The sequence below is a fragment of the Lonchura striata genome, chromosome 5 (assembly GCF_046129695.1).
Source record: "Lonchura striata isolate bLonStr1 chromosome 5, bLonStr1.mat, whole genome shotgun sequence".
In the NCBI taxonomy this organism is placed as follows: domain Eukaryota; kingdom Metazoa; phylum Chordata; class Aves; order Passeriformes; family Estrildidae; genus Lonchura; species Lonchura striata.
The window spans coordinates 66,763,183-66,775,438 of record NC_134607.1 but is presented as its reverse complement, the minus strand read 5'-3'; the positions used below and the strand labels follow the sequence as shown (position 1 = coordinate 66,775,438).

Genomic DNA, 12,256 nt, shown 5'->3' with positions numbered 1-12,256 from the left:
ATTCTGTAACAATATCTGTCCCTGCCTGATTAACACTCTAGATTATTGGTACAAGGAGAATTTTCATCACATACTTCTATTTGCAAGAGGTCAGACTAAATAATCATAATGTTCCTTTCTAGGTCTAAAATCTATTAATCTGTTTACTCATTTTCCTTTTATGTGTTGCTTCATTTGAACAATGAGATGAGGGTGGCAAATTTCTCTTTCCTTTCAAATACCACATTGGCCAGGTTTGTTTTCTGGTTCTCATGCATTTTTCACAATGCAGAGGAATTTTAAAGCCAAACAGAAAAGCCTTCCATTAAAAACAAAATACATTTAAAAACTGAATTATTTGTCTTAATAAGAATTCCTTCATTAGAGAAATCTAATACTCAAAGGCAGAACTTCTCAGGAATAGTCCCTTCAATCTTTCTTATCTCCCCTCACACTTCAGCTTCATGCTGAGTTCTGTGCTGTTTCTGATTTATATTGTAGGAAACTGTGAATATGTAACTTCTGATAGATAAGCTGCTCACAATTCTAGGGTAATGCTCATATTTAACTTACTTTTCATACTGTCCTGGGAGGCCTCCTGCTCTAATTTCTGATATCAGTCCTCTTTTTTGTTTAGTATCCCCAATATTCAAGTTTAAACAGTATTAGTGAATCCCTAGAGATGTGTCTGCCTTTACAGGGTGGTTCTTCTAACCCAGTATGATGTATGGTGCTTTGGTGACTTGTCCTGTGAAGAATGCATCTTAAGCTGCATGGAAGCATCAGGTGAACTTAACACTCTTCTGGAGGGAAAAGCCAACAAGCTCTGAATAGCTTTGCTTGGATTCTTCATGAAAATCCACCACTGATGAGTTCATCAATAAGACTCCTGATAAAAAGCAATTAAACTGTCAAGGAGTAAATGATCCAGAGCAATTCTAGCCTGTAGTACAAAAGAGGAAGAAAAGCATCAGTATTTTGCCAAATGGCAAAGAAGTCAATGAAGATATTTCAAAGGGTGTTATTTTTCGAGCTCCTAAAACAAGCAGAAAGGTTCCTACACTTGGTAACAGTGGGGAATGCAGGGGTGAAGAAATGAGAGGATTTATCTGTACACACAGAGAGTCCCACCAAGAGAAAGAAAGGGTAACATGAACACATTAATATGACTAACTTATTTTTAATTCCAGTGTTTATTTGATCTTTTATTCATTTATTTATTCATCTGAAAGCTAACATATGTGGGGATGTCCCCCACCAGGCAGCTCCACTGAGGTGATAGTCCGGCAGGTACCTGGTACCATGACCTGCAGTGTGCAGGTGCAAGTTTCACTCTGCTGGCAAAAACACCAGAAATTCAGAGAGATGGCCTCTTGTTTTCTGTTTATGAGTTTAGGGGCCTTAAATTGCATGAGAGTTTTTGTTTGGTTCTCATTTTTCATCAAAGTACTTCTTTGAAACATTGCACCTTCTGCTTTCCTGACAGTGCTGCAGAGGAATCGGATGCTTTGGAAAAAATTTAATAATGCCCTTTCTCTTTACCTGCAGCATTGTCTGTTTTCTTTTTGTTTGCCAGTTTGGTTCTTTCCTGATGAACTGATGGTGAAATGGGCTAATGTAAAGGGAAGGTGCAATAGTAATGTGTTTAAATGTAATAGTAATGTGTTTAAAAAAAGACTGGATGTGGCAGTTGGTGCCATGGTTTAGTTGAGGTGTTGGAGCATGGGTTGGACTTGATAATCTTGAAGGTCTCTTCCAACCCAGTCATTCTGTGAATTCTGTGAATTCTGTAATGCTGAAATGTTTCCTCGCCTCTCATGAGTTACATCTATAAATTAGAAGAGGCACAAATATGGAAACTGTAGTGTCAAGGACTGACACCAATCCTTGAACAGAGCCTGAGTAATTACTAGGACACTGTTAGAGTGACCTCTCTTTTGCCTCTAATAAGCATTGAAAGGTCTTTCAGGGTCCTTTTTTACTGTCTGTGCAGGGTGTTCAGCCAACAGTGTACACGCTGAGAGCCCAATTAACAAGGTAGCTTGTCCATGTACAAAACCATTGGTATTTTCAAAGTTTTTTGAAACCTGTCTTAAACTGAGCCACTCAGTGTGGCAGCTTGTGCTGGGGGTTTAGATCTGCATTTAAACATCAAACTGGGAAGAAACAAGAAGCAAAACCCCCAAATCCAGCCAGGAAAATAAAATATTATAAATACAGGAATTAGAAATCTAGGAATTTATTGCAAACTCCTACATCTACACTCCTATCACCAACCTAGGTCCTCTGAAAGATTTGTATCATCTGCATGATCAATACATGAAGTCTCCTTAATGAAACACTAAATCTGGAAGCTCTTATCTCAGGAAACCCTGGAAACAGAGTGCAATCTGTTTCCCCAGTGGAATTGCAGATAATGTCTCTTTTATCACATGGTCAAGTTGGATTCTACTGTCCTTCCTCAAACTGGGTGTTAATGGAATTACATCCTGGCCTGTACCAGCAGCAGTGTGGCCAGCAGGACCAGGGCAGTGACTGCCCTCCTCCCCTCAAATCCTATTTCCTTTTACCTCAAATGTTTTTTCTGGCCTTTTCCATGTGCCTAGTCAGTAATATGTACTAAAGGCACGTAGCCTCGGGTGAAAGATGTAGTAGGAGTTAAAGTATTTGCATTTATGGCTGGGTCTTGTAATGTTTTTTTCATTCTAAACTAAATTATTCTTCTGGTCATTGTTTTGAAATTGTTTCTTGTTGCTGGAGGCAGGCAAGGCATATTCTGGGGTTTCCATGTGCCATGGGGACACTTGGGTCAGCTCCTTCTCCAAGTGCTGGGCTTTTATCCAGCTGCTTGGAGAACCAGGGAAAAGCCACTGCTCAGTGGCTGAGAAAACCAAGGGCTGGAGCCACACGTTCCATCCAGGAAGCCCCAGCTGGCACGTCCATACAGAAGAGGCAGTTGTGGCTGCTTTGCTGAGTTTTGACCAACTCTGAGTCCCTGGGCAGGGCTGAAGCTGCCCTGGATCACAGCATGACACTTGAGCTGCTCCAGAGTTAAATGCTTTTAAGGTAGCTGAACTTGGCTAGTTGTCCTCTGACTTTTTCTTTGCTGGGAACCAAAATCAAAATCATCAGGGGAAAAAGGTTCCTTTTGCTGTTGTTTGTGTGTCCAGCTCTGTGAGCCAGTGCCAGCTGCAAGACAGGAGCAGTCCTCTAATTTCCACTAATGAGAAATCCCTCCCTGAATTACCAAATACTCTCTCTTTCTGGACAGAAAATTCTGTCTTAAATTCCTTTAAAACAAAGACTTAATTCTACTTTTACTGCCTGCAGTTTCAATTCTGTTTCAAAATTGCCATAGAGAGGGCAAAGCTGGATGGTTCCATTAAAGAGAAAATAATTATTCCAGAGTATTAAAGACTGGAACAAACTGCAGCAGCACTTTATGAGTGCCCAGGTCTGCTCAGAACAAATGCCAAGTCCCAGCTCAGCAGGGCAGAGTGGGTTGGGATCAAGACCAGCAACAGGCCACATCTCCACCATGAGTTTAGAGCTCAGATGCTCTCCCACAGCTGCCTTTGCTGGTTTACTCCTGTGACAGCACTGATTTATGTCAGTCCCTGGGTGCCATGCAGGGAGTGGCATTCCCAATGACATCGTGTTTGAGTTAACCCTGTCCTGGAGGAGAAAAGCCATAAGGACATAAGCTCCATAGGGAAAGTAACCATGACCTTGGGTGTGAGTTGAAGAGCATCTCAGGGAGGTGGAACTCAGCCAGGAATCTTGCCCTCATCGGGGAGACCCTAGACATGAGTGCAAATGTGTAATGCACCATAACACAGAGTCACCACACTAATAAAGAGAAGCACTTGGCTCTCTGCATGTACCTGGGATGCTGCAACATTCTCAATAAACAAGTACCTGCAAATATAAGGGCTGCTCCTGAGTGCTTGGGTTAAGCTCTGGTTTGCAGTGCATCATTTAAGAGGTTGCAAATATTTTCCATGTGTTGAAATAAAATTATAAACAGACTGAGCCAGGGTACAAGTAGATCCACTGGACTAAATCTGACTAAGAAAAGCCTTCAATTAAAGAATGAGGCATAAGAGGGGCAGGGAGTGAGCTGGCATGGAAGGAAATTCTGTCAATTTAGTGAAAAATATTTTGTGGAAATACACTCTCCACAAAGATCAAAGGAGAGTTTCCTTGTGCAGGAAAGCACGTGATGTAAATTGGTATCTACTAAAGCAGTCCATTGCTTGAGTGTAACAAAAGTAACTGTATAAAAGTGCAAAACAGCAAACACTGCATTTTTATGGGGAAATGTGTTGTATTCAGTGATATTAATGACTGCGTGGGCTCAATTTTCAGTGCAGTCAGTCCACAGGAAACAAAGAGACTGCAAAGGAAATATAAAGACAGTCAGCTAATAGGAGCCATATTCAATAAAATCGTATCTGCCTTCAGTGAGCAGTGAGGGTGAGGTGTGTCTGCTCTCCCTGGCAGGGCACAGCACGGGCTGGGCCCAGAGGGCTTGGAGCAGCACGCTGTGTATTTACACATATCTATGTATAAATATGTGTATGTGAGAAATACAACTCCTGCTGTGAGAAACTAGGAAAGAAGGGGATTTAATTCAGGCTGCTGGTGGACTTCAGACCCTGGGTGGACTTCACCTTTCCTGCAGTTGCAATATAGTGCCAGTAAGTTAGTAAACTGTTTTGTTTGCCTAGCACTTAATAGAAGGATTATCTGGTTTCTTTCTTTTTCTTCTAAGGTTGCTTTTCATTTTCTGAGCTGAATGTGTTCATTTTTAGTGGTAGCATTCTCTCCCATTCAGGCTCCAAACTTCCCTAGGAAGTGACTTCATGTTATTATTCAAGCAGATTATTGCCTGGAGTGGCTGAATTACCTAGTGTTCGTGTAATGGCAAGCTCTCAGTCCATATGCATTTAATGACTGTAATAATTTGTTATTTTCCCTTTATTAGGTTTGTTTTTAAAGAAAGTTTTACTGTGCTATTTATGATATGCTAAGTGGTGTAACTTGCTGAAGGAACATATCGCATACATTTTATTTTTTAATAGGTTTTGCTTGCTAAAATGGAAATCTTTTATTTACCCTAGTAGGGCAGTTTTTTGCTGACAGTTTTATTATTTCAATTACTCAGACATTTCTTTCCTCTTTTGTTTCCTCAGATAATCCTCCAGGGAGTTTTAATGTGCCATTCTTTATTTAAAATTGGGTTCAGAACGTGTTATTTCTAGCAAGGCAGGGAAAAAAATGCAGTAGAGGAGACATTAAATAGTGGGATGTCAAAGTTTTATTTTCTTTCCTCTTTGAGTTGTGGAATACTTTCCTCATTTGTGTCATCTGGTGATGAATTGCACTGATAATCTCTGTTCCTCATCAATAACTGTATCCTACCAGTGCCAGGCAGAGGCTGTGCTCTGACTAAAGAGCTTGTGACTGCAGATAAATGAGCATACATATGTGTGTGAGTAAAGGAGGGGGCCTCTGAGAGCATTTAAAATTGTCAGAAGTGCAGGCTACTTTAATAAACTAATGCTCTATAGGTAGTGGCAGCAACCCCTGAATGCATTTCACTCGCTAGTGGGGAAAGAATGGGATCATTCCTCTGGGGCAAACCCCAAGCCTTGGTCAGTGGAGTCAAAAGTGAACCCCAAGGAATCATAAAAGGTGGAAGCTTTACAGCCTGAGTGGGCCAGCATCAGCAGATGGAACTGCCTATGCAAAGTTCTCTAGGGTGGGACAGCACGGAAAGCAGGATCTGCTCCCCTGGCTTTTGCTGGGGTATGATTGTGATTCCCTCTGCAAGTGCTGGTGGGTCTTTAACCACTCCCTGATGTGTGATGGATTTTCCATTATAGCCTGACCAGTCTTTGGAGAAAATCAAACTCAGTTCAGAGAACCAAAGAATACGCTGTGATGGAAGGGGCCCGTCAGGATGACTGAGTTGAACTGGCCCTGCACAGGACACCCCAATCCCACCCTGTGCCTGAGAGCATTGTCCAAATGCTTTTGAACTCTGTCAGGTGCTGTGACCACTTCCCTGGGGAGCCTGTTCCAGTGCCCAGCCACTCTCTGGATGAAGAACCTTTTTCTGATATGCAATTTAAACCTCCCCTGATTCAGCTTCAGGCCATTCTCTCGGATCCTGTCCCTGGACACCAGAGAAGTGACCAGTGCCTGTCCCTCCACTGCCCCTCATGAGGATGTTGAAGAGCACAATGAGGTCTCCTCTCCAGGCTGACCAGACCAAGAGACCTCAGCCCCTAAACATAAGGCTTCCCTTCCAGACCCTTCACCATCCTCATGGCCCTCCTTGGGACAGCGGGGGAGCCCCAGATCTGCTCTGGCTGCCTGTGCCTACTGCATGGCCTTGACCATCCTTTAATGATGCAGAAAGGGCATTACAGAGCACATCCTCACACCTCTACTTCCTGTTGTGTTTTCCAGAGTGTCTGGGGGAGAGCTCTTCGACCGCATTGTGGAGAAGGGGTTCTACACGGAGAAGGACGCCAGCACCCTGATCCGGCAGGTCCTGGACGCTGTGTATTACCTGCACCGCATGGGCATCGTGCACAGGGACCTCAAGGTATGGCCACAGCACCACTCTGTGCCCTGGGCAATGTTAGTGAAGGCTGTGTAATTGTGTGCGCCTAACAAACACGTGTGCCCCGGCACTGGCTGTTCCAGTAAGGTGGTACCATAGGAGAGATGCTCCAAAGCCTCCTGGAAACCCCACCCCAGAAGGATCCCCCTTAAAAAGTTCTGTGTCAGGATTGGGAGATGAATGGGACTTTTGTTTTTTTTCAGTCTTCAGGTTGCTGTTTATTTTTCTCTTATCAAAAGCTCAGCACACCTACAGTTCAGTTCAGTCTACATATCAGACTTAGCATACAAAGAAAAGGTACTAAAGTCACAAGACACACAGGTTCAAGGTCTTTTAAAGCTATTTTGTCCAATTAACTCTTAGAACCTATTTTATTTCTACCTTTCTACCAATAACTAATAATTTGTCTGTTCACGCAACATCTGAATTGCAGTTCTTTCTCACCAATCACTCTGTGCCACCAACACTGCAGAAAATGGAACAGATGAAGAACAAGCAGGAAATCATACAACACCCAAAATCCTCCATCTTGTTTTCTGTCTACCTCCATACTAAAAACCCAAAACTTTAAGTGTTCCACCCTGTAATAAACTATACTACTATCTATTTCACAGACTTGTAGATTCCAATTCATCCCAAAATCTTGGAAGCTTTCTCCATGAATGAAAGTTAAAAGCAGTGTTCTCCTGGGGATCAGGACTTCTCAGGACAGGCAGAGAAAAATTCCCTGTGCCCTGGATTCCAACACCCATGGAATTGGTTTTAATGAGGACTCTGCAGTCAGGGCAGTTACAGTGGGAGCTCTGCATGTATGATGTGAGGAAAAGCCATTTAGACCCAAAATGTTACATTAAGGTAGAAACTCCATCTCAGCTAAGGTGTATTCACTGCTATAAAGTATTTTGCAGGTTTGCTGTGCTAGATTTATTTTTATTTAATAATAACTGGTAACAAATGTGGGGGAAAGTTGAGCAATTTCCTATCATTTGGAAGAGTGTTTTTGTTAACTGTAAGGGTTTTTCTAAGCACCATTGTGTGCCAATGTGATATTTAGATGATTTTCCTTTCATCTGCACCATATTGTCACATCTAAACCTCTCATCTTTACAGGTAAAAAAAACCCTCCCTAAATGTTGTTGTTGTATTGTTTTCTTCCAGTATTTTAATTGTCATTAAGACAAGTAGAAAGGCTTGGATTTGATAACACTTTAGTGTCTTAAATAATAAATTAGAAGGTACTAGAAACAAAACCACAAATTTCAAAAGAAAACTGTTGGTTCAGTTCCTGAGATAGTTAATTCTGCCAAAGTTGACTGCCAGAAATGAAGACTTCAGTGATGGAAATAACACCTCTGGTTCTATTTTGGAGGGATGCTCCAAACAGGAATTTCCTTGGACGTTGAGGCAGAGCTTGTATTTTCCCCCTGTAAAGAGAGAGGAATTTGGCTACAGGTTATGGGCCTTATATAAGCCTTATAAAAAGGTTTAATGAACACTAATAGAGTCAAGAGGCACTGCAGTCCAGTCCAGACAGTCCCAAATAATATGTTTCCTGTAACGAGGCACTGGTGAGGCTTCCATCTCTTACAGTCTCCACACCTTGCCCTCTGCTCCTGTTCATTTCCTGTCCTTATGCTGAAGTATAAGAAACATAGAAACATAAATTCTTATATTTATAAGAGCTCCACAGAATTCCAGTATGGAAGTGCTGCATTTTACCATAACCATCTTGCTCCCAAATTCAACTTTTAGGAAACAACTTCAGGCTTCTTTCTGCCACCAGCATTTTTGGAGTGAGCTCCAAGAGCTCTTAATTCAGATATTCCATTGTACAAGGTCTTGGTATTCTTGTATTTATAATCTAAAGCAGGTTATACCTCTCATTTAAAAAAACAATCTTATTTTAAAGTTCCTGTAATAAAATATGGGGTCTGGTGATTTGGGAATTAAATTCACGTACAAATTACTTTCAGAGTTTATGTAAGGCCAGGCTGAATTTAGATCAAACCAACCTTCTCCAGTGGTATTTCGTAGCAAAGAGTAGCTCTTTTTCTCTCTTTTGTTTGCAGATTTTTGTCAGTGCCATATCAATTGTCAAAATGACTCATAAAATATAGTATATGAGGAACGCCTGCTGTGAATTTCTGTTAGCAAAAACATACCATGATGAGAAAAACAGGGATATAATAAAACTTTTTGTGATTTCAAAATATCAAAATAAGTGTAAGGTTCAAAATGAAACTGTGGGAAAGAATCCACTCTACAAAAATACAACCCGTGAAACATCCATAACAATTGTTTATTGTAATTATGTGATTATTCAGATACCAAAATAGTACTTGCTGTAGTTGGTAAAAGCAGGTCTGGGCTCCAAGTCTCTGATCTAAGTAATGCAAGAGCAGATTAGAAGCAATGGCAGCAGGTAATGTCCAGGGGAGCTCCAGGATGCACAAAAGGACTGAAAGGCTCAAGCAGCTCCACTTGGTACAGAGCCACATTGTTAATGCTTTTTGAATTAACTAGCTTGAGGAAACGGAATTCTTTCAAACAGTTTTGACTTCTAAATGTGTAGATTTCTTGGCCTTACTATGTGGGAACCTGAGGTGAGTTATCAGAAATTGTTAGGAAATAACTGCTTTTCCATTCATTCCAAGTCTACTGACCCCTCAGGAGATCACAAGAGCGCCAGTAAAAATTAGGAGTGACTCCAGCCTAGGGCAGAGCATGGCATGAAACTGTAGTCCCTAAAAGAGTTAAGCACCAATTAAAGCACTGGTCTTGCAAGGTATCATGAGAAAGAAACATAAATGGTACAACTGCATATTTATTTTTGGGAACCAAATAATTTCCCTTTTTACTTCAGCCCTGCTGGCCCACAGCTGTGGCTTGCAGATCTTCCCATGGCCATCGTGTCCCATGTTTCCACATGTCCTGTGGATGAAGCCATCACTTGATGCTGGGGCTGGGGAGCCAGGAAATGCTTTGACCTCCTGAATGGGGACATTCCCCTCCAGCACTCCTTCAACCCCCCCTTCCCCAGAGCAGATGGAGAAGGGAAGCTGGATGCTGGTGCTGCTGAACTGCAGTTTCTCCTCCTTACAAATCCAAGCTTGGATGTGTCCCAGGGAGTCTGAGGATGTTGTGTGGCTGCAGCTGCTTCTCAGCATTTCCTGGAGCACACAGCAGGCTGCGTGTCAGCATTTGTACCAGCTTTGGGCAAAAGACTCCAACAAGGCTATTTGGAAACATTGGGCACCCATCACTTTTATAGGTGAAGACCCAAAGGTCCAAGACACATTGCCAGCAGGCTGAGTGCTGCAGCTGTGGACCCTTTCATGAGCCCAGATGTTAAGCAGGGGAGGAGCTGGGCTCTCACAGCACCCAGCAAGAGCTTTGCTGTGTAGCAGCAGCACACTCAAAACACATGGATGCAGGACTGTGTGGGGCAGATGGAGGCTGGTTGGGCTCTCCAAGCTGCCTGACTCTGGTATAAAAAGTCACAGGGCTTTGTGGAGTGATCCTTGTTTTCTCTTGCCATAAACAAGTTGCTGTGCTCAGTACCATAGCACATTTTTCCTTCAGCATTTTTTCCTAATCAGCTCTAGCTGAAATATCCTTGCTTCAAGTCTGTTAACTGTAAAGGCATTTCCTCTCTCAAAACAGTTTGTTTCTAGTGGAGAAGATACAAAAATTCTCTAACACCTCCTGTTTTCCTTTTTCTTTTTTCAAATACTGTATAAAATTTTTTAGTACACTGCCTGGATTTGCCATATTTACTTGCTTTTGAATGAATCCTTCTGTTTTGCCACTCTGATGAGATAACATGTGTCAGAGATATTTAACAAGTAAGGGACTAGTCTTAGGTCTTATTCGAGGTGCCAGAAGAGAAGTTTGCTGTCCCAGAAAAGTTGCTCAAAGCTCAGGGTGTCAGGGTCTTCCATTTGTTGCCATACAGGAATCTGGAGAGGATCTCCATGTAGGTTTTGAGAACAACTCTTTAGGCTTAGGGCAACCAAATTATGTTTGTGTATGGTGTGACTAGGGATTGTATCAAATGCAATGCATGGGTCACCAGCTGTTGTTACTGACCTCACATGTTCAAAACTCATTGTGCTTATTCTCCTTTCTAGCCTGAGAACTTGCTGTACTACAGCCAGGATGAGGAGTCAAAAATCATGATCAGTGACTTTGGATTGTCGAAGATGGAGGGTAAAGGAGATGTGATGTCCACAGCCTGCGGGACTCCTGGCTATGTCGGTAAGGGGTTTGCTTATATTTTAGTGAAAATTAAATAGTCCTCATTTTCTGGTGCTGGTACATGGTGCACATGAGATTTTACAGATGTTTGGTGGAATTTAACGTTTGCCTGTGCTCTGTCTTGTGTTCTCTTCCCCTTTGGGGTACAATTCTCTAATCCAGATCTGGGTCTGTGGGATTCACTTTAATATTCTCAGACCTTTGCAGAATGAGAGTTTTCACAGATCTTGCTTTAGCTACACCAGGAGCATGGGAAGAATAGTCTCAAATGTATTGCTCCTGCAAGCACCTAGAAAACTTTACATAATTAAAGGTATTATTTTAATCATAAAGAATAACATTTGCCAGATTCCTGATAGGAGACAGTAAAATCAAGGAGCTGCATTTATTCAGATATGTTCAGTAATCCTGTTGCAATCACATTAAGTTACTGACTCAGATGTCAAAATGCAAAACCTCTTTAGATCCTTGGGCCTTCCCGGACAGTGTCAAATTGTCTTCTGTCATTTATTCTTTGCTCTTCTGTCCATTTGGTAGTGATTGTACAAGGCTACCTGTTTACCAGCAGCCTTTGAAAACAGTTAAAGTAGCTGAAAGTGAGCATTAGATGGCAGGTGGTGATGAGGTCTGTTTGAGCAAACACATTTAAATGGCTCCCTTTGTGTACAAGACATCCAGCAAGCCTGTGCCTCCTGCCACACCAGGATCATCAGCTGAGGTGGGAAAATTAAACTCTGGGGTATCCATGAAATCCATGACACTGACAGTGGATAGATTTCTCTCAAATCTTTCCAGCAGGAAAGGCTGGATGTTTTCCAGCTGTCAGAAGCTTTTTTTTACTTTGCAGCTGCCACCTCACCTCTTTTCATAGTTCTGATGATATCATGGTACAACAACTCAGAATAGGTGATTATGACACAGTGATACAAATTTGTCACAGATACTTTTTATGGGCATTATCTTCATACTGTGCAGACACATTCTAGCCCACTAAAATCAGGAAAAAGAACAGATTTCTGTGCTTTTCCCATCAATGTTTTATTTTAAGACATGGGCCATGATGCACTCTGAGTAGCAGTCTTGTGTAATCCCACCAGACTGGAAATCTTCCAAAGCAGTAGCAGGAATTGAGCTGAGACAGCAATTTTCATAACTTTTGCTGTCAGCTCTTCTGTCCCTATCAGACATGTTTTATTTTGCTCTAGAATGGATGCTGACTAGAATGAGTCTCAAGACTCAGGAAAGCTTAGATGAAGTTTGCTGAAGTGCTGGTGAAAATGAGGGACTGACTCTGCTTGGTCTCTGAGTGATCTCATGCAGCTTCTCATCATTGTTATTAACATGAGAAAACTTGCTACTTTGGAGAGGAAGCTCTTGGAGGCTGTG

The 12,256-nt window shown here is 42.0% G+C and overlaps 1 protein-coding gene across 3 annotated transcripts in view; it reads left to right on the top strand.

Annotated features, from left to right (window-relative positions):
• CAMK1D (calcium/calmodulin dependent protein kinase ID) overlaps positions 1–12,256 on the top strand; it is a 206,940-nt gene that overhangs the window by 158,019 nt on the left and 36,665 nt on the right. For all 3 annotated transcript variants that reach the window (XM_021530986.3, XM_021530985.3, XM_021530987.3), the window contains exons 4-5: positions 6,457–6,595; positions 10,744–10,870. In XM_021530986.3, the coding sequence (XP_021386661.1) occupies positions 6,457–6,595; positions 10,744–10,870 (266 nt within the window). The remainder of the gene's footprint in view (positions 1–6,456; positions 6,596–10,743; positions 10,871–12,256) is intronic.